Source organism: Trichomonas vaginalis (assembly GCF_026262505.1).
Source record: "Trichomonas vaginalis G3 chromosome Unknown ctg_213, whole genome shotgun sequence".
Taxonomy (NCBI): Eukaryota; Parabasalia; order Trichomonadida; family Trichomonadidae; genus Trichomonas; species Trichomonas vaginalis.
In genome coordinates this window covers 1-19,870 of record NW_026529300.1, presented here as the reverse complement: position 1 = coordinate 19,870, position 19,870 = coordinate 1, and the positions used below count along the sequence as shown (strand labels likewise).

At 35.2% G+C, this 19,870-nt stretch overlaps 11 protein-coding genes and 9 pseudogenes across 20 annotated transcripts, besides 4 other annotated features; 7 read left to right on the top strand and 13 right to left on the bottom strand.

The window, feature by feature from the left end:
- Positions 1–2: 2 nt before the first annotated feature.
- Positions 3–7,367: a mobile genetic element.
- Positions 618–1,271, top strand: TVAGG3_1095420 (ATP binding; the record flags this gene model as incomplete). The annotated part of the gene is made up of 1 exon (XM_051257183.1): positions 618–1,271. One exon carries the CDS (start codon positions 618–620, stop codon positions 1,269–1,271), a length of 654 nt encoding a protein of 217 aa, XP_051075606.1.
- Positions 1,506–1,902, top strand: TVAGG3_1095410 (annotated as a pseudogene). Its single transcript has one exon. A coding segment is annotated over exon 1 (397 nt).
- Positions 2,095–2,262, bottom strand: TVAGG3_1095400 (uncharacterized protein; the record flags this gene model as incomplete). Its single annotated transcript, XM_051257182.1, has 1 exon — positions 2,095–2,262. The coding sequence occupies one exon, from the start codon at positions 2,260–2,262 to the stop codon at positions 2,095–2,097; it is 168 nt and encodes a 55-aa protein (XP_051075605.1).
- Positions 2,286–2,492, top strand: TVAGG3_1095390 (uncharacterized protein; the record flags this gene model as incomplete). Its single annotated transcript, XM_051257181.1, has 1 exon — positions 2,286–2,492. One exon carries the CDS (start codon positions 2,286–2,288, stop codon positions 2,490–2,492), a length of 207 nt encoding a protein of 68 aa, XP_051075604.1.
- On the bottom strand, positions 2,550–3,056 carry TVAGG3_1095380 (uncharacterized protein; the record flags this gene model as incomplete). Its single annotated transcript, XM_051257180.1, has 1 exon — positions 2,550–3,056. The coding sequence occupies one exon, from the start codon at positions 3,054–3,056 to the stop codon at positions 2,550–2,552; it is 507 nt and encodes a 168-aa protein (XP_051075603.1).
- On the top strand, positions 3,426–3,824 carry TVAGG3_1095370 (uncharacterized protein; the record flags this gene model as incomplete). The annotated part of the gene is made up of 1 exon (XM_051257179.1): positions 3,426–3,824. The coding sequence occupies one exon, from the start codon at positions 3,426–3,428 to the stop codon at positions 3,822–3,824; it is 399 nt and encodes a 132-aa protein (XP_051075602.1).
- On the bottom strand, positions 4,741–5,373 carry TVAGG3_1095360 (annotated as a pseudogene). The gene has a single exon. A coding segment is annotated over exon 1 (633 nt).
- TVAGG3_1095350 (uncharacterized protein) lies at positions 5,753–6,127 on the top strand (the record flags this gene model as incomplete). Its single annotated transcript, XM_051257178.1, has 1 exon — positions 5,753–6,127. The coding sequence occupies one exon, from the start codon at positions 5,753–5,755 to the stop codon at positions 6,125–6,127; it is 375 nt and encodes a 124-aa protein (XP_051075601.1).
- TVAGG3_1095340 (uncharacterized protein) lies at positions 6,156–6,422 on the bottom strand (the record flags this gene model as incomplete). Its single annotated transcript, XM_051257177.1, has 1 exon — positions 6,156–6,422. The coding sequence occupies one exon, from the start codon at positions 6,420–6,422 to the stop codon at positions 6,156–6,158; it is 267 nt and encodes an 88-aa protein (XP_051075600.1).
- TVAGG3_1095330 lies at positions 6,542–7,023 on the bottom strand (annotated as a pseudogene). The gene has a single exon. A coding segment is annotated over exon 1 (482 nt).
- Positions 7,368–7,425: 58 nt separating the features above from the next.
- Positions 7,426–8,309, top strand: TVAGG3_1095310 (annotated as a pseudogene). Its single transcript has one exon. A coding segment is annotated over exon 1 (884 nt).
- A 378-nt stretch (positions 8,310–8,687) lies between these two features.
- TVAGG3_1095300 lies at positions 8,688–8,983 on the bottom strand (annotated as a pseudogene). The gene has a single exon: positions 8,688–8,981. A coding segment is annotated over exon 1 (294 nt).
- A 3-nt stretch (positions 8,984–8,986) lies between these two features.
- On the bottom strand, positions 8,987–9,533 carry TVAGG3_1095290 (annotated as a pseudogene). Its single transcript has one exon. A coding segment is annotated over exon 1 (547 nt).
- A 51-nt stretch (positions 9,534–9,584) lies between these two features.
- TVAGG3_1095280 lies at positions 9,585–10,371 on the bottom strand (annotated as a pseudogene). The gene has a single exon: positions 9,585–10,370. A coding segment is annotated over exon 1 (786 nt).
- A 519-nt stretch (positions 10,372–10,890) lies between these two features.
- Positions 10,891–14,853: a mobile genetic element.
- On the bottom strand, positions 10,972–11,993 carry TVAGG3_1095270 (annotated as a pseudogene). The gene has a single exon. A coding segment is annotated over exon 1 (1,022 nt).
- Positions 12,224–12,631, bottom strand: TVAGG3_1095260 (uncharacterized protein; the record flags this gene model as incomplete). Its single annotated transcript, XM_001289424.1, has 1 exon — positions 12,224–12,631. The coding sequence occupies one exon, from the start codon at positions 12,629–12,631 to the stop codon at positions 12,224–12,226; it is 408 nt and encodes a 135-aa protein (XP_001289425.1).
- TVAGG3_1095250 (protein of unknown function, DUF4106 family) lies at positions 12,642–13,217 on the bottom strand (the record flags this gene model as incomplete). The annotated part of the gene is made up of 1 exon (XM_001289423.2): positions 12,642–13,217. One exon carries the CDS (start codon positions 13,215–13,217, stop codon positions 12,642–12,644), a length of 576 nt encoding a protein of 191 aa, XP_001289424.2.
- Positions 13,245–13,541, bottom strand: TVAGG3_1095240 (annotated as a pseudogene). Its single transcript has one exon. A coding segment is annotated over exon 1 (297 nt).
- Positions 13,560–14,630, top strand: TVAGG3_1095230 (uncharacterized protein; the record flags this gene model as incomplete). The annotated part of the gene is made up of 1 exon (XM_051257176.1): positions 13,560–14,630. The coding sequence occupies one exon, from the start codon at positions 13,560–13,562 to the stop codon at positions 14,628–14,630; it is 1,071 nt and encodes a 356-aa protein (XP_051075599.1).
- Positions 14,854–15,974: 1,121 nt separating the features above from the next.
- Positions 15,975–16,688: a mobile genetic element.
- Positions 16,689–17,974: 1,286 nt separating this feature from the next.
- On the bottom strand, positions 17,975–18,802 carry TVAGG3_1095200 (uncharacterized protein; the record flags this gene model as incomplete). Its single annotated transcript, XM_001295617.2, has 1 exon — positions 17,975–18,802. One exon carries the CDS (start codon positions 18,800–18,802, stop codon positions 17,975–17,977), a length of 828 nt encoding a protein of 275 aa, XP_001295618.2.
- Positions 18,803–19,114: 312 nt separating this feature from the next.
- Positions 19,115–19,870: a mobile genetic element.

The window sequence follows — 19,870 nt, the reverse complement described above, 5'->3', positions numbered from 1 at the left end:
CTAGCGTAAAAGATACTCTTAACAGTTTAGATAGTAAATGTACGAACATTGAAGGTCATGCCAGAAACTTCGAAGTATATGAACTACCAGCAATGTTAGATAAGAAAGCTGACAAGAACCATGTTCATTATATAAGTTCAGATGAACAGATTATAACGGACTACCACGGATATTTAACACAGGGTGAAAAAGTGAATACGAAAAATGTTAATGAAAGAAGATATAAATTCATTCGTGCTAAAGGTTATGACATACACTGTACTGTACAGTATGACACAGGTATAGCACCACAATCATTTGGTTATAACGCTGAAATTTATGCTTCATACTTCTTTGTTAACGGTGTATTAGTTGAGCCAAGATTTAGGTTGAGAGTTAAGGCAAAAATAACCGTTGAAGATGCTATTAAAAGTAAAGCTGACAAAGATGAACTTGACGCAACGAACAAAGTTTTGAAATCTCATAAACACAATATCTCCGACATAAATTCACTTCAAACTTCTTTAGACAACAAAGCAGACAAAACTTATGTTAATGAACAGATCTCAAAGATCTCTAATGCATCTGTAAACAATGGAATACCTGAAAGCATTACAGTTAGCTTTGGTAATAATGATATGGGTAAAGTTGCAATATTTATAAATTATAACATTGGTCCATCAGAAAAAGGTCCAAGTTACTATACATTGAGTCATGGTAAATCTATTGAACTTGTGTTCCACAAAAAAGATGGAACAAACTTAACTATTCATCCTGGAGATACGTTTGAGTTTTATTTGAACGATGTCACCACAGTAGATTATACTTATAGACCTTCTAACATGTTTGACATGATGTATCCAATTGGTTCTATATTTACATCAATGAGCTCAACAAGCCCGCAAACCCTTTATGGAGGTGTTTGGCAACCGATTGTTGATCAGTTTCTTTACTGTTCTAACTCATCAATGGACTTTGGTGGTTCAAAGACTATCAGAGTTGAAAACCTTCCACCACACTCCCATAGGTTCAGTGCAACAACATCTACTAATGGAGAGCATTCACATTCAATGACAAAAAGAGGTTATACAAATCTTGCAGCAGGTTCTGATAGACAAGGTATGAATAGATATGATATCACAGATGACCCTAGAGATGTTAGTACAGGTATTTTCTGCGGATCTGCAGGAAACCATACTCACACAGTAGCTGGAATCACAGATGCAACAGGAAAAGGTCAAGACTTCTTACCACCATTTATGACTGTATTCGCTTGGTTCAGAGCTGCTTAACTCAAGATCACGATCACAAACTGTTTCTCAGTATGAATGAGTAGCTCTATTTTTACATCATTACTGAAGTATTTCTTTTCTTCATCAATGACAGAAAGAATGTTTTCATCATCTTTTAAAGATCTTACCAAAGTTAGATCTTCATCAGAAAATCTCAAAGAAAGACTCATTTATGCACTAATAAAAATATAGCTAATTATTTTTTTATCTGAACTTTTTATCGGGTATATAAAGATGTCTGAACATCATATAAAGTTCTTTAAGATCCAACAGTTTGTAGATGAAGTGAAGAAGCAAAATAAAACAGCAAAGAGACTACTTATATGCTTACCACAAACATTATGTCAAGGAAAGTATGGTTATAGTGCAAGTCCGATCATGATCTTTGTCGATAAGCAGAAATACACAAATGAAGGTTTAGCTAATTTACTCAAGTTTGAAAAGATAGCTATAAACATTCCTGACCATTTCTCAGCGAGAATAAACCTTGACAAGACTAAAAGTTATTGTTTATATGTAGATCTCACGAAATCAACAAAGAGTAAAGACAAAGAATATAACCCAGTTGAACTTAAGACAATGGGTAAGAACTTACTCAAAGCTGCTATCAAACCTGTCGAAGAGATCGACATTGAGGATGAAGCAGAAGAAATAGATGTAGATCCTGAAGTGTTATAAACGATAAAGTTTATTTTTGGAGGAAGATGGTGTCAGACCATTTGATCTGGCATGCTTGTTCTAGGTAATTGCAGAAACCTGGAAAGATTGTTATTGGTCTGAGTTTCATACCTGGTCTCTCATCTCTCCATTGAAGCAAGTAAATTTACATGAAGAGTTCGTCTGGATTCTCAGGCTTTGGTACACACTGATCGAAGATCTGTATGACCTCTTCATGACCGTACTCCCTCTGGTCAGACATGAGTGTTCTGAAGAACTTTTGCATCTTCGGACCAGGTTTAGCATCTATGCAACGAGTGGGTCTCATTGACATTTTTGTCACTTTTATTTGGTCGAATGGAAGGATTCGAGTTCATGCCACTTGACAGCAAAGAAGGTGCAGAAGAGGTTGTTGTTGCTGCATTCTATGCGAGCTCACACGTTGACGCATTCCGAACTTACCAGGATGACCTCGAAAAAGAAGGTCGAAAGCTTGGAAAGATCCAAATGTTGCTTGAGTTCTTCCGTGGAAACCTTGCACAGAAGTATGAGAAGAAAGAATAAACAACTAATTATTACTGAGCTTAGCTCATAAATGTAAGTTTTTACTCTGATCAGATCTTAGATCTCGTCGGGACAAGCGGAAAGGATAAAGTCCATGAGCTGGACTTTTGTCTTAGTGAGCGGTACTGCGGTCATGAGTAGTTCGCGCTTGTTTGAGCCACTTGGAACGCGACCCTTCCAATTCCTCATAGATCTCAAGGCAGAGATCGTGAAGAACTCAAGGACAAAGAGTCTTTGAGACTTGGTAAGGAATCCCTCATCATCTCTTTCATCCTGGAGGGTCTTTGTGGATGCAGTGGACTTGATCTCGTCTTCCTCGATCGGATCATTCTCATAATCTTCATCACCCTTCTTCCTAAACGTCATCTGCTCTCTCTTGTAGTCGTTCCTGAGAGCATTGAGTCCAGCTTCAAGATCTTGTGAGTTCTTTGCAGGTTTATTGAAAGTTTTCTTTTCCTGCATTTGCTGTATAAGCTGGGTTTGCTGTTGCATCATCTGCATCATCATTGCCATCATATCTAGTGTTGGTGATGCTGGAGCTGGTGTTGTACCATCTTGGGACATTCGGTCGTCGGTTATGTCTTTACAAAAGACTGCTTTACAAAAGACAGCTTTACAAAAGACAGCTTTACAAAAGACAGCTTTACAAAAGACAGCTTTACAAAAGACTGCTTTACAAAAGACGTCTTGACAAAAGACAGCTTTACAAAAGACTGCTTTACAAAAGCATTTTCTCACAAAATTGAATACTTTTGCTTTACAAAAGACGTCTTGACAAAAGATTGCTTTACAAAAGTCTGCTTTACAAAAGACGTCTTGACAAAAGATTGCTTTACAAAAGTCTGCTTTACAAAAGATTGCTTTACAAAAGATTGCTTTACAAAAGTCTGCTTTACAAAAGACAGCTTTACAAAAGATTGCTTTACAAAAGCCATGACTGATCTTCATCCAATTTGTTTAATCGAACTTAATGAAGTAATTTCTGCATATCTCCTGCATGTATTTGGAAACGAGAGGATAAGACAACTCACCAAGGTTTCCAGACGCCAGATCCAAAGACTTGAATCAACTGCAGGAGTAATCCTAAGCTTTGAAGAAGGATTAACCAATAAGAAAGATGTCATTGACTCCAAGCGTGAAAGCCTTGCTGCTTTCTTACGCAAACACCCATGGGTCGATGTTGATCTCCAAACTCCTTACCAAGGACTCGTTGAAACCTTCACGACCTACAGACAGCTCCTTGACAGACCTGAGCAGAACCTTCTGGTCGAACGTGATGGCACATTAAGCCCTACAGACGAGTCAATCCAGAGAGAAGAAGCTCAAGAGTAAAAATCTGACATTTATACTTTACATGACATTTTTTTCATGAGTGTTCACGTTAAGATCAATGATGAAAACATGACTTCATGGGAAGATATCATTGATGACATAGAGAATGACCTTGATGAAAACATGATGGGAGCTCAAACGTCAGTTAAGGTCAAACTTGGTGAAGTTCAAGAAAAGATCTCCGAGATCAATGCAAAAATATCTGCTCTTACAGAGGTTGACGTTTATTACAGAAGCTTGGAGAGAACTTTAAGCAAACTTGAACGTCAGAACCAAAGTCTCATAGTTGTGCTCCAGAAACTCAGTCTCATGCGTAAAGCATATAATGACTACCTACATGTAAGAGACTTACCTTCTTATTCTACTCCAGATCTCGACTTTTCCGATATAAGTCCAATCCTTATTGATACAACACTTACGATAGCAGGGATGCTTCCTACATATCCAGAATATGATAACTTACCTCAGCTCTTCGAGTATCTCAAGAAAAAGTTCATGATCTTATTATGCGAGACCATGAAAAGACGTCAAAATACCAGAACAGAACGAGAACAGAGCTTACTAATAGACTTATTATATAATACTAAAGAAATAAAGGAGTTTTTATTCTAACTTTGGTATTTTTGGGAAGAACTGATCTGGATCATATTTGTCAACCACAGGTTTTGGTATCAAAAGTCTCTCTGGTTCTTGGACGGCTGGTACTGGAAATGGTTCCTTTGGTTTCCTAGCTTTTGGGAGATCTAAAAATTTTCTTGGTCTCTTTCTTTTGTGTAAGTGTTGTCCATTTTTATCGACAACGAATGTGAGCTTTCCGTCGTCAAAGATGAATGTCGTCGCTTCTTCAGTTCCCTCATCAACTATTATCTTCTTGATCTTTCTCTTCTCCATTAACAGAAAAAGTGACATATATTACTTCATTATTTTTCTGAGTGTTAGGATTAATTAAACCTCTATCTATAACATGCTTTCTCATAGGAAATTTCTCTCCATATCTTTTTGTCAATATCTCTATAAGTTCTTCTGTATAAGATTTATCACTACTGAAGTAAATAGATGGATAATTAAGGACATCAAAGGTTTCTACAGTATCTTTAAGAGTCCATTCATCTCCATACTGTATAGAATAAGTATGGAAGTATGGAGGATCACATATAAAGAAAACATTGGGAAGATCTTTATACTCATTGAAGAGTATTCTCCAATCTTTATGAACAATAGTTAAACCTTCAAGATAGTCATCTATGTTTTCACCAAATAAGTTAGTATATCTGAGGTATAACACTTTCTTCATTAATGTGTCAAGATCATAGTATTTGTATGCTCCAGAATAGAGAAGACGTGAACATAATGTATCCCAGTCTATGTATGGAGCTTTACTTATAACTTCTCTGACGATCTCTTTCTGATCAGTAGGAATTTTCTCATCTGGCTTAACATTTATTCTCTCCTTAAGTTCCTTAAGTATTTCATTCGTGTCATGAATGTGTTTCAGTCTATCAACGTAGTTATCATAGTCGTTAGCTATGATCGTTGCTTTTGGGAACATAATATGCAACAGATGAGAGATATAGAGAGAACCACCAAATAGGTCAACGAAGACATAATCCCCTTTGATGTCTTTGAGTATGTCGATAAGATCTTTCCTGATCTTCGACTTATTACCTATGAAAGGTAAAGGAGGTTTGGTAAAAATCATTTATATGGTAATAAAAATAAGTGTTTACTTGAGACAATAACCTCTGTTGAGTTTGTAGAACAAGATCAGAAGTACGATCAAGTTCAAAACAACACAAATGGCTAGGATTGCGTTACCAACAATCTTTGTCTTTTCCCAGCAAGACTTCTTCTTTGGTTCATGTGCTGCTTCGACATCACTGTATGGCTCGGACATTAACTTAAAAAGTGTCATGACCACTTCATTTTTGATGAAGTCAACAGCTTATGTCCACTTCCTCCCACAAGCACTTGAGGGACAAGAGAAGGTCATCATTGACTACCTTCAAGCCACTGAGAAGCTCCAAAAGCTTCAAGATCTCCGCGAAGAGTTCAAGTCCCGCTTGAAACAGGAGAACTTACTGCAGGAGTACATGCTCATCCTTTATACACTCATTGATGGCTCCCATTTACCATCAGAGTACACTGCAGTTCTTGATGCACTCAAAGATCTTCGCGAACACCAGCCGATCGGTAAAGAAGCCTTCGAGCTCACCATTGAGCAAGCCATCTTCGCCAAGCACAATGCAAAGAAGCAGATGCTCGAAGCTCTTGACAAGATCAAAAAGTACGTCGAAAAGTACTAAAAATAATTACTTGAGTAAACGATAAGTTTTATTCATTGTTTCTCTTTTCAAGATATTCTTTCATCTTGACGTTATATTTTCCTAACTCATACAAGAACGTGTAGTATGAAACTTCAACCTCACGATGCTTTTCATACCATTTCATTATGAACATGGTAAGAATTGCTTCTTCGGGATTTGAGAAGGGATCTTCTTCACCAAATACGTTGTGATGAACTCTCATTGCTTTACCTACAGATATTGGTTCATCTTCCTCAGCAATTAGGTCAAAGAACCTTTGTAGTCTTTGGCTCATTGGAAATGTCACTTTTCGGTTAAACGATCACATACTTAAGACATAAATTATACCTACTTATTAACTCAGTATATTGTGCATTATATGCATACTTAAACTCTTGAGCAATATTGTTCTCATCAATGATTCTGATCTGAGCTATTTTTGAGAAAGGTGGTGGAATACCACAACATGTGATGTCTGGGTCCAGTAGGTCTATTTCACACTTGAACCCAGTCATTCTGTGAACAACTTCTTCCAAGTCTGGCTTAGGTAGTAAGATCTGATCTTTGCTCACTAAGTTAGAAAAGAGCTCTTTGTCTTGGTCTAGAAGTATCTTCTGGTATATACTAAGTAAATACTCTTCTACACCAATCCTCGATGAAGTCTCCACAGATCTCGATGAGGTCAGGTTGGAAGTTAATGGACTTAAAGGAGGAGGATACATTGGTGCTTCTGAGTTCGTAGTTGTTTCCTCTTTTTTTATCTCTGTTGGAGCATCACTTACTGTACCAGATGGATAGTTCTTTATCACAATGTTATTAGTTGTTCTTGAATCAACATTGCTTGTTGGTTCAATTGGAAGATTAGCTGCACCATAAAGAATTGACTTCGATCTCATTTGTTATGAGTAAAAATTGTTTTATTCTCATATAAATGACGAACATTAACCCAGAGAACAACACAGAATATACTGCAACAGGAGTTGTTTACAATGATCTAGATCAGATCGTCCAACTCAAAGCCCCAAGAGGAAGGAATTTAATAAGACAACCTCCACCAAAGATATATGTTGATGATGGTAGTAATGGGTTCAACTTAGTGTATCATTACTCATATCCTCAATATGCAAAAATTGGGTCTACCCCAAACGTGACAAACCATTATATGAACCTTTATGATGAAGCAAGGTTTCATGCACCAACGAAGAAAGAACCTGATGCATCAAGATTACATGAATTCGCAGACCATGATGGTTATAGCGATTACTCAATGCCTGTAAGACTTTAACGTTAATAAAAAAATGACTGTTGGTAAACAAGAAAAAACTTTAATACAAGAGGATTTGATGCTACCAATATATTCAACTGATATGGGAGCTTATCAATTCGATACATTTGAGAATCCTGGTGGAACACCACCATATTTTCTTTTGTTCATCAATGTAAACAGTAGAAAAGGTTATGCGTTCCCAATGAGTGAAAAGAACTCAAACAATGTTCTAAGTGCAATGCAGAAGTTCATTTCACAAGCTACAGGTGAAATGAAGCCTACAATACTTACTAGTGATGAAGACCCAGCTTATACGACACAAAATGTTCGAGATCTGTTGGTCAGTCATAACATTGAGCACATGACGACACAGAAATACAATCATAACATACTAGGTATTATTAATAGGTTCTGTAGAACTATTAGAACTATGTTACATATGAAGTTAAACCTCAAAGAAGGTGATAAAACACCACCTTTCACTGCAGATACAATGAGACAAATTATTAATGACTACAACACTGAATATCATTCAAGCACACAACAAAAGCCTGATGATTTCACAGAAAAGGATAATGAGGAATATATAAAGAAGCAAAGATTGAAAGAAGAGTATGTCAGAAAAAATAACCTTTATAACTTAAGACCTGGTCAAAAAGTTCAAGTCATAGTTGAACCAAGAACATGGGGTAAAGGTAACCAACAAAGAAGACATCTTGATCCTTCTTATTATACAGTTGATTCAGTTGATACAAGTGCATACTTGTTAAGAGCAAAAGATGGAAGTGTTGCAAGATATCCACGTTATCAGATATGGACAAAAATAGAGCATGGATTAAAGCAAGGAGAAACTTTAGATCAAGGAAGACACGGTGCTGTTAAAAGTATTGATGGTCATGAACTTGTCGGTAATGATGTAAAGTATGATGTACGTTTGAGAACGAAAATACAGGAAAAGTGACAGGTAGAGGTATGCGTGAAGGTAATCCAAACAGGTTGTCACAAATGGAAGTACAGTATTGGAGGAAAAATATTAATGAAGGTCATGTTAAAGATATGCCTAGTTTTCTTGAGAAGTATCGTGGGTTTCGAGTTTAGCTTGTAAGTCCTTTATTTTTGTTTCATACAATGAGATCTTCCTTCTGATCTGTTCATCATTGAGAGGTTGCTTGACTTTACGGAACTGTACACGTCCGTCTTTCATTGTATGTACATAATATCCATCAGGAACCTTACCATCTTTTATATATTCAGTTAACCACTTTTGTTTAGTTGATGCTTTAATGACTTGACTCATTTCTTACTGGATAAATTTTTATGTTTTTTATCTTTTGACGATTTTTTCTTATCCTTATCTTTCTTCTTGTCCTTGTCCTTCTTTGATTTATCCTTCTTCTTGTCCTTGTCCTTCTTGGACTTCTCTGCTGCAGGTGGTGTTGGATTCTGTTTGACTTTAGCACTTGGGTCAGGACCTTGTCTTTGAGACTTAGATATAGATTGTTTAGGAGCTGCTGCTTGTTTAGTTGCTTCAGCTTGTTGTTTAGCTAATTCAGCAGCTTGTTTATCATTCTCTTCTATTTCCTTTGCACCAGTTGCGACTTCATTCTTGAACTTTTGGAGATTCTCAGCAGCATCCATTACCTTATTCGCTCCTTTAAACAATCCATAAAATTTCTGCCATGGTGATACTGAAGGTATATTTCCACCAATTGCTGGAGGAACTGATGCTTCAGGAGTTGGAGATGGTGTTTTGTCTGAATTGAGATGCTTTTCTGCTTCAAGAACTTGTGTAGTATTTTTCTCCAGGTATGCTTTTGCAACCTCCTTAACTTCTGGACGTTCATTATTTACATCCTGTCTTGGTGTTGATGTTTCAGTAGCGTTTTCCTGAGTTACATTAACAACAGGTTGCTCAACTGCTGAAACATTAGCTGCTTCAGTAATGTTATGAGTAGTTGAAACATTTCCTGATATACCTTCTCCTGTTGGAACTCTTGGAGCAATTGTTGTGATGTTCGCCATTGCAGGAGTTGGAGTAGGAGTGTCATCAATCTTTCTGTCAGCTTTCGTCGTTTGCGTTGTAGTATTTGTTGTTTCATTACCATATTTTGATCTTAGTCTGGTAAGCTCTAACTTCATATGTTCTTCAGGATATGCATACTTATTATATTCACCCTTAATATTCTTTTTCCATTCATCGTATTTATCTTCTGCTGATTTCTTAATTGATGCTAGTCCGTTTACAGCCAATTCATCAGTACCGTTATCAGTAGTCTGGTTATATAAAAGATTAGCAGCTGATCTAATTGTGTAATCCGTAAGATTACCAAAACGCTCTATTGTACCTAATGTTGTGTTCTTCAGTTCCTTTCCAATTCCTTGTGCAGCATCTTTGACTAAATCAGCACCCCATGCACCAAATTGTCTCACAGGAGCCGCTATTGATGGTGAAGGAGATGGAGATGGCGATGGAGTTGGTGATGGTGAAGGAGATGGAGATGGTGAAGGAGATGGAGTTGGCGATGGTGTTGCTGCTTTCGCCTTTCTATCAGCTTCTTCCTTAGCCTTTCTATCTGCTTCTTCTTTCGCCTTTCTATCTGCTTCTTCCTTAGCCTTACGAGCTTTTTCTTTCTTCTTAAGTTCCTCTAGTTCTTTACGTTCAGCTTCTTCTTTCGCCTTTCGTTCAGCTTCTTCCTTAGCCTTACGAGCTTTTTCTTTCTTCTTAAGCTCCTCTAGTTCTTTACGTTCAGCTTCTTCTTTCGCCTTTCGTTCAGCTTCTTCCTTAGCCTTACGAGCTTTTTCTTTCTTCTTAAGCTCCTCTAGTTCTTTACGTTCAGCTTCTTCTTTCGCCTTTCGTTCAGCTTCTTCCTTAGCCTTACGAGCTTTTTCTTCATAATATTTTGTATACTTATCATCAGCCCAATTACCAAGTGATTTGGCACCTGTTAGTATTCCATTTGCGGTTGATGTTGCTGTTCTTCCGAGCCATCCCCCTACCGCTGAAGCACCATTGCCAATAGCACTACCAGCATTTAAAATTCCACGACCAATCCATATCCCTGGTTTTGCCTTTGTATTAAGAGTAAGAAATTCTTCCTTCCTATCTTCAGGTGTAGGATTTGTAACAGTTCTTACAGTATCAACAACAGTGTCAACACTGGTTCCAATAGCACTACCAACAGCTGTTGCACCAGTTAGAATACCATGGGTAACTAAATCAGTAGCTCTTGAGACAACATTATCACTCGAGGCTTTCTCTGCTGGATAGTTTGATCCTTTGTAAGTTCCTGGACCACCTCTATTTGAAGCTTCTCCTTCAACTATTTTCTTCTCTTCTTGTGCTTGTTCTCTGGCAACACTCAATGCACGTTCTTGTCTTTGAATGTTGTCTTTCTTTAACATGTAACCACCAAGTGTCTGTGGTGGTGTGTTTTTATCTAGTGCAGCATCAATTGCAGCCTTTTCTTTTCGCTTTTCTTCGTCTAACCAATTTTGAATAGATTCTGCATCAGTTGGTTCAGCTGGAGTTGGAGACGGTGTTGGAGCTTTAGTTGGTGTTGGAGACGGTGTCGGAGCTTTAGTCGGAGTTGGAGATGGAGTAGGTGCTTTTGTAGGTGTCGGTGATGGAGTTGGAGATGGAGTTGGAGGTACTGTTGGTTCTGGAGTTGGTTCAACAGTCGGTGAAGGTGTTGGCGCCTTTGTGATTCTTGGAGTTGGCTCTGGTGTTCTAATAGGGGAAGCAGTTGGTGTATTAGCTCTTTTAAGAACCTGTGATCTTTCCGCTTGATTTGAATCAGATACTGGGTTAGTTGTACTAGGATGTGATACAGGAGTTATTTTTGGTGTAGGTGTTGGTTTATTTAATGTTATACCATGACTACTCGACATTGGTGGAGGACCTGCGTGAGCAGTTGGTGTCAGAGTTGGCGTTGGAGCTACTGTAGGAGTTGGCGTTGGAGCTACTGTTGGTTCAGGAGTGGGAGTTGGTGTTGGAGCTACTGTAGGAGTAGGTGTAGGAGTTGGTGTTGGAGTCGACATTTGTTTTAACCTCTCATTATACCAATTCTCCAAATAATAAGCCTCACCCATTAAGTTACTCTGTCTTTGTTTTATAGAAAATTCACCTAACAGTAATTCATCATGAATCATTTTCTGCAGCTTTGTCGTGTTTTCTACTTCCTTTATTAGAACGCTCGATGTATTCGCCAATCCTCTATATTCCTTAATCATCTTATCTAGTTTGTTCATATTTGGTACTTCCTTTTTCTTCTCAGCGTTAATCTCATTAGATCGTTTCTCCAATTCTTCAACTACTTTGTAAAGCTTATTTATCTTGACATGTGATTCCTTTACTTCTCCAGTCCTTGGATCCTTAGGTTCCTTGTATTTAGCTAATTTCGTCTCTATATATCTTCGTTTAGCGTCATATCCAGGATCACTGGTTCGTAAAGGATGCGAAGGTGGACGAAAATAAGGTATGTAGAAATCTGGATCATCATTAATAGAAGAACGTGCTTTAAAGTTACGAACCGCGTCTGTAAAAGGGTCTCTACCACGTGCTGTATATGTTGATGTAATCAAAAAGCCTTCTCTTCTCATTGGGAAATTAATACGACCTTTTTGAACATATTCTTTCTCAAAGTATTGCCTAGCATTGTAATCAAAAGCAAGATCATTATATATATCGCGCAAAAAATCAAATGTATGCTGCTTGAACTTTTGATCGCTAATTATGGTACGAATTATCGGACGTTCATTCTCCCATTTCTTAACTCGTTCATCAATGAGTTTCCTCTCTTGTTCACTCATTTAAACCTCATAAAAATATATTATCTGCGTATAGTGCCACTAATAGCATTAATCCATGGCATGTCTGATAGTACACGTACTGACTGAACTAATGGCTTATGATTGTTCCAAATAGCTCCTCCAATGTATGCGTTATACTTATTGTTGTCAATAGTTTGTTGAGGTTGAACTATAGGTGTTTCAACAGGCTTGTCTCTACTGAAGTCACCACCAAGAGCTTTATTGAATGCTTTAAGATTCTTCGTTAATGCATTATCTTCACCTAATGTAGTTTTTGCAATTCTTTCACCAAGACTACCGATAACACCACCGACTTGACCAACTTGAGGGAAAAGTTTGTTAGCAATGTTAAATCCAGCACCTATTACAAGACCAGGATTTTTTTTCACCATACCCCATCCAGCTTTAACATAATCGCCAAAACCCATTTATTTCTTCTTAAAATAATGTCATCTTTTGTTGCTTAACTTCTTTAAAGTCCGTCTTTCCTGCAACTATATGAACTTCCATATATGAACGAGGTGTTGGTAGCTCTTTGTATTTGTTCCATAACTCTTCCCAATCTTCTGTTGCTCCTGACTGTTCAATCATTGACTGAAAGTCTCTCATAGAATAACCTTGAAAGATAACGAAGTCAGTGCATAGTCTCTTAATGTTTAAACATATATGTCTCCATGTTTGACACATGATGACAACAGTATAGTTATAATGTCTGACCTTAGTGATGAAGTTCGCTAATGGTGAACGTGGGTCATTCAATAAGTCATGACCACCATAATCGTCTAACACTAATAGAGAATTACTGGGATACTTTGTGAAAGGATATTTGTTCAACTTCTTTACAACATATATTGCAATCTTCTTATACTCAAACTTTCCATCAGGTTTCCTTAGTTGATGCTTTGTTAAGATGTGTTCCATCTCCTCTGAAATTTTTTCGAACTTACTTTGAACGAACTCAACAATAGCGTAATACTTTGCTTTCATCTTAACGTTCTTCATTAAATAAGGCATAAGTTCTTTATCATCCTTTTTCAGTACTGGTGCTTTAACTTGACTCATAAATGTCTTCGCTGTTTTATCCATTGTTCCTGATGTTGCTGAGATAACTATTGAGTCATAATATGGAGTATTAGTGAAGCGGTCTGTTATCATTATATGACGAATAACACCATATGTCTTACCTGAACCCATCTTACCGCAGTAGAAATAAACACCATTAGTACAAAATGGATAATCATCAGAAAATGGCATAATGAGTGCATTGTTTAGTTCTTTACTATTCTTACGTGCTCCATCATGAAGAATCTTATCTACTTGATTAATAACTTTCTCCATCTTTTAGTTACATATAAAATGTCTAAATATGATGGATTATACTATGAACATGTTATGAATGATGGCACGATAAGTGGTAATACAGTCTCATATAAATTACCGAGAGACTTCATTGAATATCCTGCGTCAAAAGCTCTTGAGATAAGAAAGATAAGTCTTGAGCATCCAGACTTTGAGTTTCTTGCTATTCCATTAGAAATGACAGATTCATCAAAATCAGTGAAAAAAAGGTTTGACATGAGATATTACATAAAACCCAACATGACTACACAGGAGTTGAATGAAGGTCTTATGGAAAAAATGACTGAGGCAAGTAGAGAATTTGTTGATTGTTACTATGATTCAAATGAAAATAAATTGAATGTATTAAGAAAAGGTACATCACCAATCATAACATTACCTTCATACAGTAGTATAGAAAAAAATGCCTTGAATTATAAATATGACATGTCCCTAGGAGATGTGTTGGATTTCATCACTGCGTTATTAGAAACCACTGAAACAGACACAACATCAAGAAAACCAGAGCTTGTTTGGGAAGATGACCATGGTAGAACATTCACGCAAAAAGTAATTCCATCGAAAGCAAAATTTTTAGACTTATGGGAAAAAAAATATATCTCGCGAATGCATGTATATTATAGTTTTACCATAGCAGATTTCACTGACGAAAATGATAAAGATAAAAAAACATATAAGTACTTTGATGAGCTTTTCATAACTATAGCGAATATCAGGTTTATCCTTGAGCGAAAGGGCAAACCAACATATAAATTTGTCGGTTATCAGATAAGAATAAATCCTCTCCTTGAGCCTTTAGTAACGTTGAGTAATATTGCTCATGATAACAAACAATTTATATGTAATGTGAATGAACAGCTTGTGCCACCAAAATTTTACGATATCACTGGTTATAAAGATGCACTCGTGTTTGAGTTTTATAAGCGCTTTTCATTCAAAAGAGTTGAAGAATCAACTGATGGTCAAAAAAAGGAATATTATGTAAAAGAACCATATGAAATTCCTAAAGACTCTAATATAATGGTTGAACTTATATTAGAGTCTGGTACTCAATCTCAACATAAATAGTTTACGTGACAGAATTTTTTTGACACGTAAAGTTTACATTTTAATGGAAGCGAACAACAAAGCTCCTGCTAGTGAATAAAGGTTAGTTTACATATGAACGTTTATTTTTACACATATATGCGTACATATGCGCGCCCGTATGGTGTCAGTTTTCTGTCACTTTTTTCATTGTGTCGGTGACTGTAGCTGTAGGCTACAGGCGACGCACAATGTATACTGTACTTTGAAAAGCAGAAATTTTCAAAGTTCATGTCCAACAGAATATCACACGGATTTACACAATATGGAAATACAATAAATCAAACTTCTCAACAATGATAACAGTATATAGAAAAAGTGTGTCTTAAAATTGATTTAGGTCTTATTTTTTTTGACATATAGACAACATAAATACCCGAAAATTAGTTTATGTATGAAATTGAAGTGTAGTATAACGGTTAAAACTGCCGAGTTGGCTTTATTTTTGGGGATCCAAGTTCGATGCAGTACATTTAATTTTTTTTATTTATTTATTTAGTTTTCATTAAGGGTCCACTGTAAGGCCAAATAAGGCCTATCGTCATCCCAAAAATATTGCTCAAGATGGTGTTTTACTAAGGCCCAAAACTTAAAAAAACACAAAAAAATTAACTTTACTCTTTTGAGATCCTTATCAGATATGCATCAATTTGATGCAGTATCGCAGTTCAAATCTGATTTTTTAATGTAGATGTACTCTAACATTCTTGAAAAAATGCAAAATGGTATTAATTAAGCTTTTCATTTCTGTATCATACACGAAACAAAATCGTTCATTATACTAAAATTTATCAAAGTTTGATTAATGAAAAAATAATATCTAAATTTTTACATTTAGTCGGCTATTGATATGGTTAATATTAAATCTTGTAAAAATTGGCATTATCCAGAATAATACCCACTAAAATACACAATTTTTTAAGGGTCCACTGTAAGGCCAAATAAGGCCTATCGTCATCCCAAAAATATTGCTCAAGATAGTGTTTTACTAAGGCCCAAAACTTAAAAAAACACAAAAAAATTAACTTTACTCTTTTGAGATCCTTATCAGATATGCAACAATTTGATGCAGTATCGCAATTCGAATCCGATTTTTTAATGTAGATGTACTCTAACATTCTTGAAAAAATGCAAAATGGTATTAATTAAGCTTTTCATTTCTGTATCATACACGAAACAAAATCATTTATTATACTAAAATTTATCAAAGTTTGAATAATGAAAAAAATAATATCTAAATTTTTACATTGAGTCGGCTATTGATATGGTCAATATTAAATCGTTTAAAAATGGGCATTGGCCAGAACAAGTTCATCGAGTCGAAGATTTGGTTGTACACCACTTGTATGTGCCGGATACCATTGTGTCAAATTTTTTCTGAAATTAACTTTAAAAGTACTAAGTAAGATCATGAGATATAGCAATATATGTTTAAACCAACTTATATTTTGGTTGTACACCACTTGTATGTGCCGGATACCATTGTGTCAAATTTTTTCTGAAATTAACTTTAAAAGTACTAAGTAAGATCATGAGATATAGCAATATATGTTTAAACTAACTTATATTTTGGTTGTACACCACTTGTATGTGCCGGATACCATTGTGTCAAATTTTTTCTGAAATTAACTTTAAAAGTACTAAGTAAGATCATGAGATATAGCAATATATGTTTAAACTAACTTATATTTTGGTTGTACACCACTTGTATGTGCCGGATACCATTGTGTCAAATTTTTTCTGAAATTAACTTTAAAAGTACTAAGTAAGATCATGAGATATAGCAATATATGTTTAAACCAACTTATATTTTGGTTGTACACCACTTGTATGTGCCGGATACCATTGTGTCAAATTTTTTCTGAAATTAACTTTAAAAGTACTAAGTAAGATCATTTATTTTTGCATAATATAATGCCAATATGGTTTCTTTTGATTTTATTTCATTTATAAGCAAATCAGATTTACCCAAAAACTCCACTCCATAAGCGTTCATTTGCTAAATTAAAAAGTGACAATGGGCTAGTCTGTCCCTTTCTCAAAAAATTCGAAAAAATCATGTTCTTATAAAACTCACTGATTTTGCAATTTTTATGAGATTTGAAGTGATAGAATATATTACCATCTTATTGAAACATATGCTTCATTGTTGTATTCACATAATATTAATCAGAACACTAGGAAAAGTGGATTTTCGAAAAATGACGATAATGATTATTTGCAAATCGCCTCTCAATTTTGAGAGACTTTCAATTTTTACAGTGGACCCTTAATGGATGAATTTAGGGTTGTTAGATTCCCGACGATAGGTGTCTTGGAAGATTTGCCTGGTGTCATCATAGTGTCTTTAAATCAAAAATTTTATTTTGGAGTTAGTTTTATTGATTTTTCAATAAAAAACATTTCTAAAACAAGAAAATAAAACGATAAAATATTTATATTTTATATAAGGATCTTATATATTTAAAATAAATATCATTTTATTTTTTTCATTGGTGTTTGTCAAACCATAATACACTATTCAAAAATTCAATGTGTCTTGCGGTTTCAAAAGACACCTTCAAATTGAACGATAGCACAAACACTATTGAATTTTACCCATTTTATTTAGTTTTTACCCTTTTTATTTTTAAGAATTAATGACTGAAACAGCCGTTTTGCTATGACCTCAATCACTTTTATTAAGGGTTTCGTTTTGCGAAAAAAACGTACAATACGCAATTTCGCTAAAAAAACATTTAGCTAGCAATTTCGACCTTTGACTCCACTCAAGACGTCACTTTTTTAATTTTGCGGTATCATATTTTTGGAAAATCTTTATGAATATTATATAAAAGTCTCTTTAATATCTATATTTCATATTTTTATCGATTTTTAAAGTTTTTGCGAAAAGTATTCAATTATTTTTGCTATTTGGTCGGGTAAATGTCAGATTTGCGACATTTTCTGATATGATATTCAGATTCTACGTTGATAATAATGCTTATAGAACCCTCTTGCTATTGTGTCAAAATTGCGAAACCGATAGCAAAAATATCTCGCAATATCAAAATTGAGATATTGAGTGAATTATGCATTATAGAGATTAAAAATCTGATTTGTGAGTACAGTATACATTGTGCGTCGCCTGTAGCCTACAGCTACAGTCACCGACACAATGAAAAAAGTGACAGAAAACTGACACCATACGGGCGCGCATATGTACGCATATATGTGTAAAAATAAACGTTCATATGTAAACTAACCTTTATTCACTAGCAGGAGCTTTGTTGTTCGCTTCCATTAAAATGTAAACTTTACGTGTCAAAAAAATTCTGTCACGTAAACTATTTATGTTGAGATTGAGTACCAGACTCTAATATAAGTTCAACCATTATATTAGAGTCTTTAGGAATTTCATATGGTTCTTTTACATAATATTCCTTTTTTTGACCATCAGTTGATTCTTCAACTCTTTTGAATGAAAAGCGCTTATAAAACTCAAACACGAGTGCATCTTTATAACCAGTGATATCGTAAAATTTTGGTGGCACAAGCTGTTCATTCACATTACATATAAATTGTTTGTTATCATGAGCAATATTACTCAACGTTACTAAAGGCTCAAGGAGAGGATTTATTCTTATCTGATAACCGACAAATTTATATGTTGGTTTGCCCTTTCGCTCAAGGATAAACCTGATATTCGCTATAGTTATGAAAAGCTCATCAAAGTACTTATATGTTTTTTTATCTTTATCATTTTCGTCAGTGAAATCTGCTATGGTAAAACTATAATATACATGCATTCGCGAGATATATTTTTTTTCCCATAAGTCTAAAAATTTTGCTTTCGATGGAATTACTTTTTGCGTGAATGTTCTACCATGGTCATCTTCCCAAACAAGCTCTGGTTTTCTTGATGTTGTGTCTGTTTCAGTGGTTTCTAATAACGCAGTGATGAAATCCAACACATCTCCTAGGGACATGTCATATTTATAATTCAAGGCATTTTTTTCTATACTACTGTATGAAGGTAATGTTATGATTGGTGATGTACCTTTTCTTAATACATTCAATTTATTTTCATTTGAATCATAGTAACAATCAACAAATTCTCTACTTGCCTCAGTCATTTTTTCCATAAGACCTTCATTCAACTCCTGTGTAGTCATGTTGGGTTTTATGTAATATCTCATGTCAAACCTTTTTTTCACTGATTTTGATGAATCTGTCATTTCTAATGGAATAGCAAGAAACTCAAAGTCTGGATGCTCAAGACTTATCTTTCTTATCTCAAGAGCTTTTGACGCAGGATATTCAATGAAGTCTCTCGGTAATTTATATGAGACTGTATTACCACTTATCGTGCCATCATTCATAACATGTTCATAGTATAATCCATCATATTTAGACATTTTATATGTAACTAAAAGATGGAGAAAGTTATTAATCAAGTATATAAGATTCTTCATGATGGAGCACGTAAGAATAGTAAAGAACTAAACAATGCACTCATTATGCCATTTTCTGATGATTATCCATTTTGTACTAATGGTGTTTATTTCTACTGCGGTAAGATGGGTTCAGGTAAGACATATGGTGTTATTCGTCATATAATGATAACAGACCGCTTCACTAATACTCCATATTATGACTCAATAGTTATCTCAGCAACATCAGGAACAATGGATAAAACAGCGAAGACATTTATGAGTCAAGTTAAAGCACCAGTACTGAAAAAGGATGATAAAGAACTTATGCCTTATTTAATGAAGAACGTTAAGATGAAAGCAAAGTATTACGCTATTGTTGAGTTCGTTCAAAGTAAGTTCGAAAAAATTTCAGAGGAGATGGAACACATCTTAACAAAGCATCAACTAAGGAAACCTGATGGAAAGTTTGAGTATAAGAAGATTGCAATATATGTTGTAAAGAAGTTGAACAAATATCCTTTCACAAAGTATCCCAGTAATTCTCTATTAGTGTTAGACGATTATGGTGGTCATGACTTATTGAATGACCCACGTTCACCATTAGCGAACTTCATCACTAAGGTCAGACATTATAACTATACTGTTGTCATCATGTGTCAAACATGGAGACATATATGTTTAAACATTAAGAGACTATGCACTGACTTCGTTATCTTTCAAGGTTATTCTATGAGAGACTTTCAGTCAATGATTGAACAGTCAGGAGCAACAGAAGATTGGGAAGAGTTATGGAACAAATACAAAGAG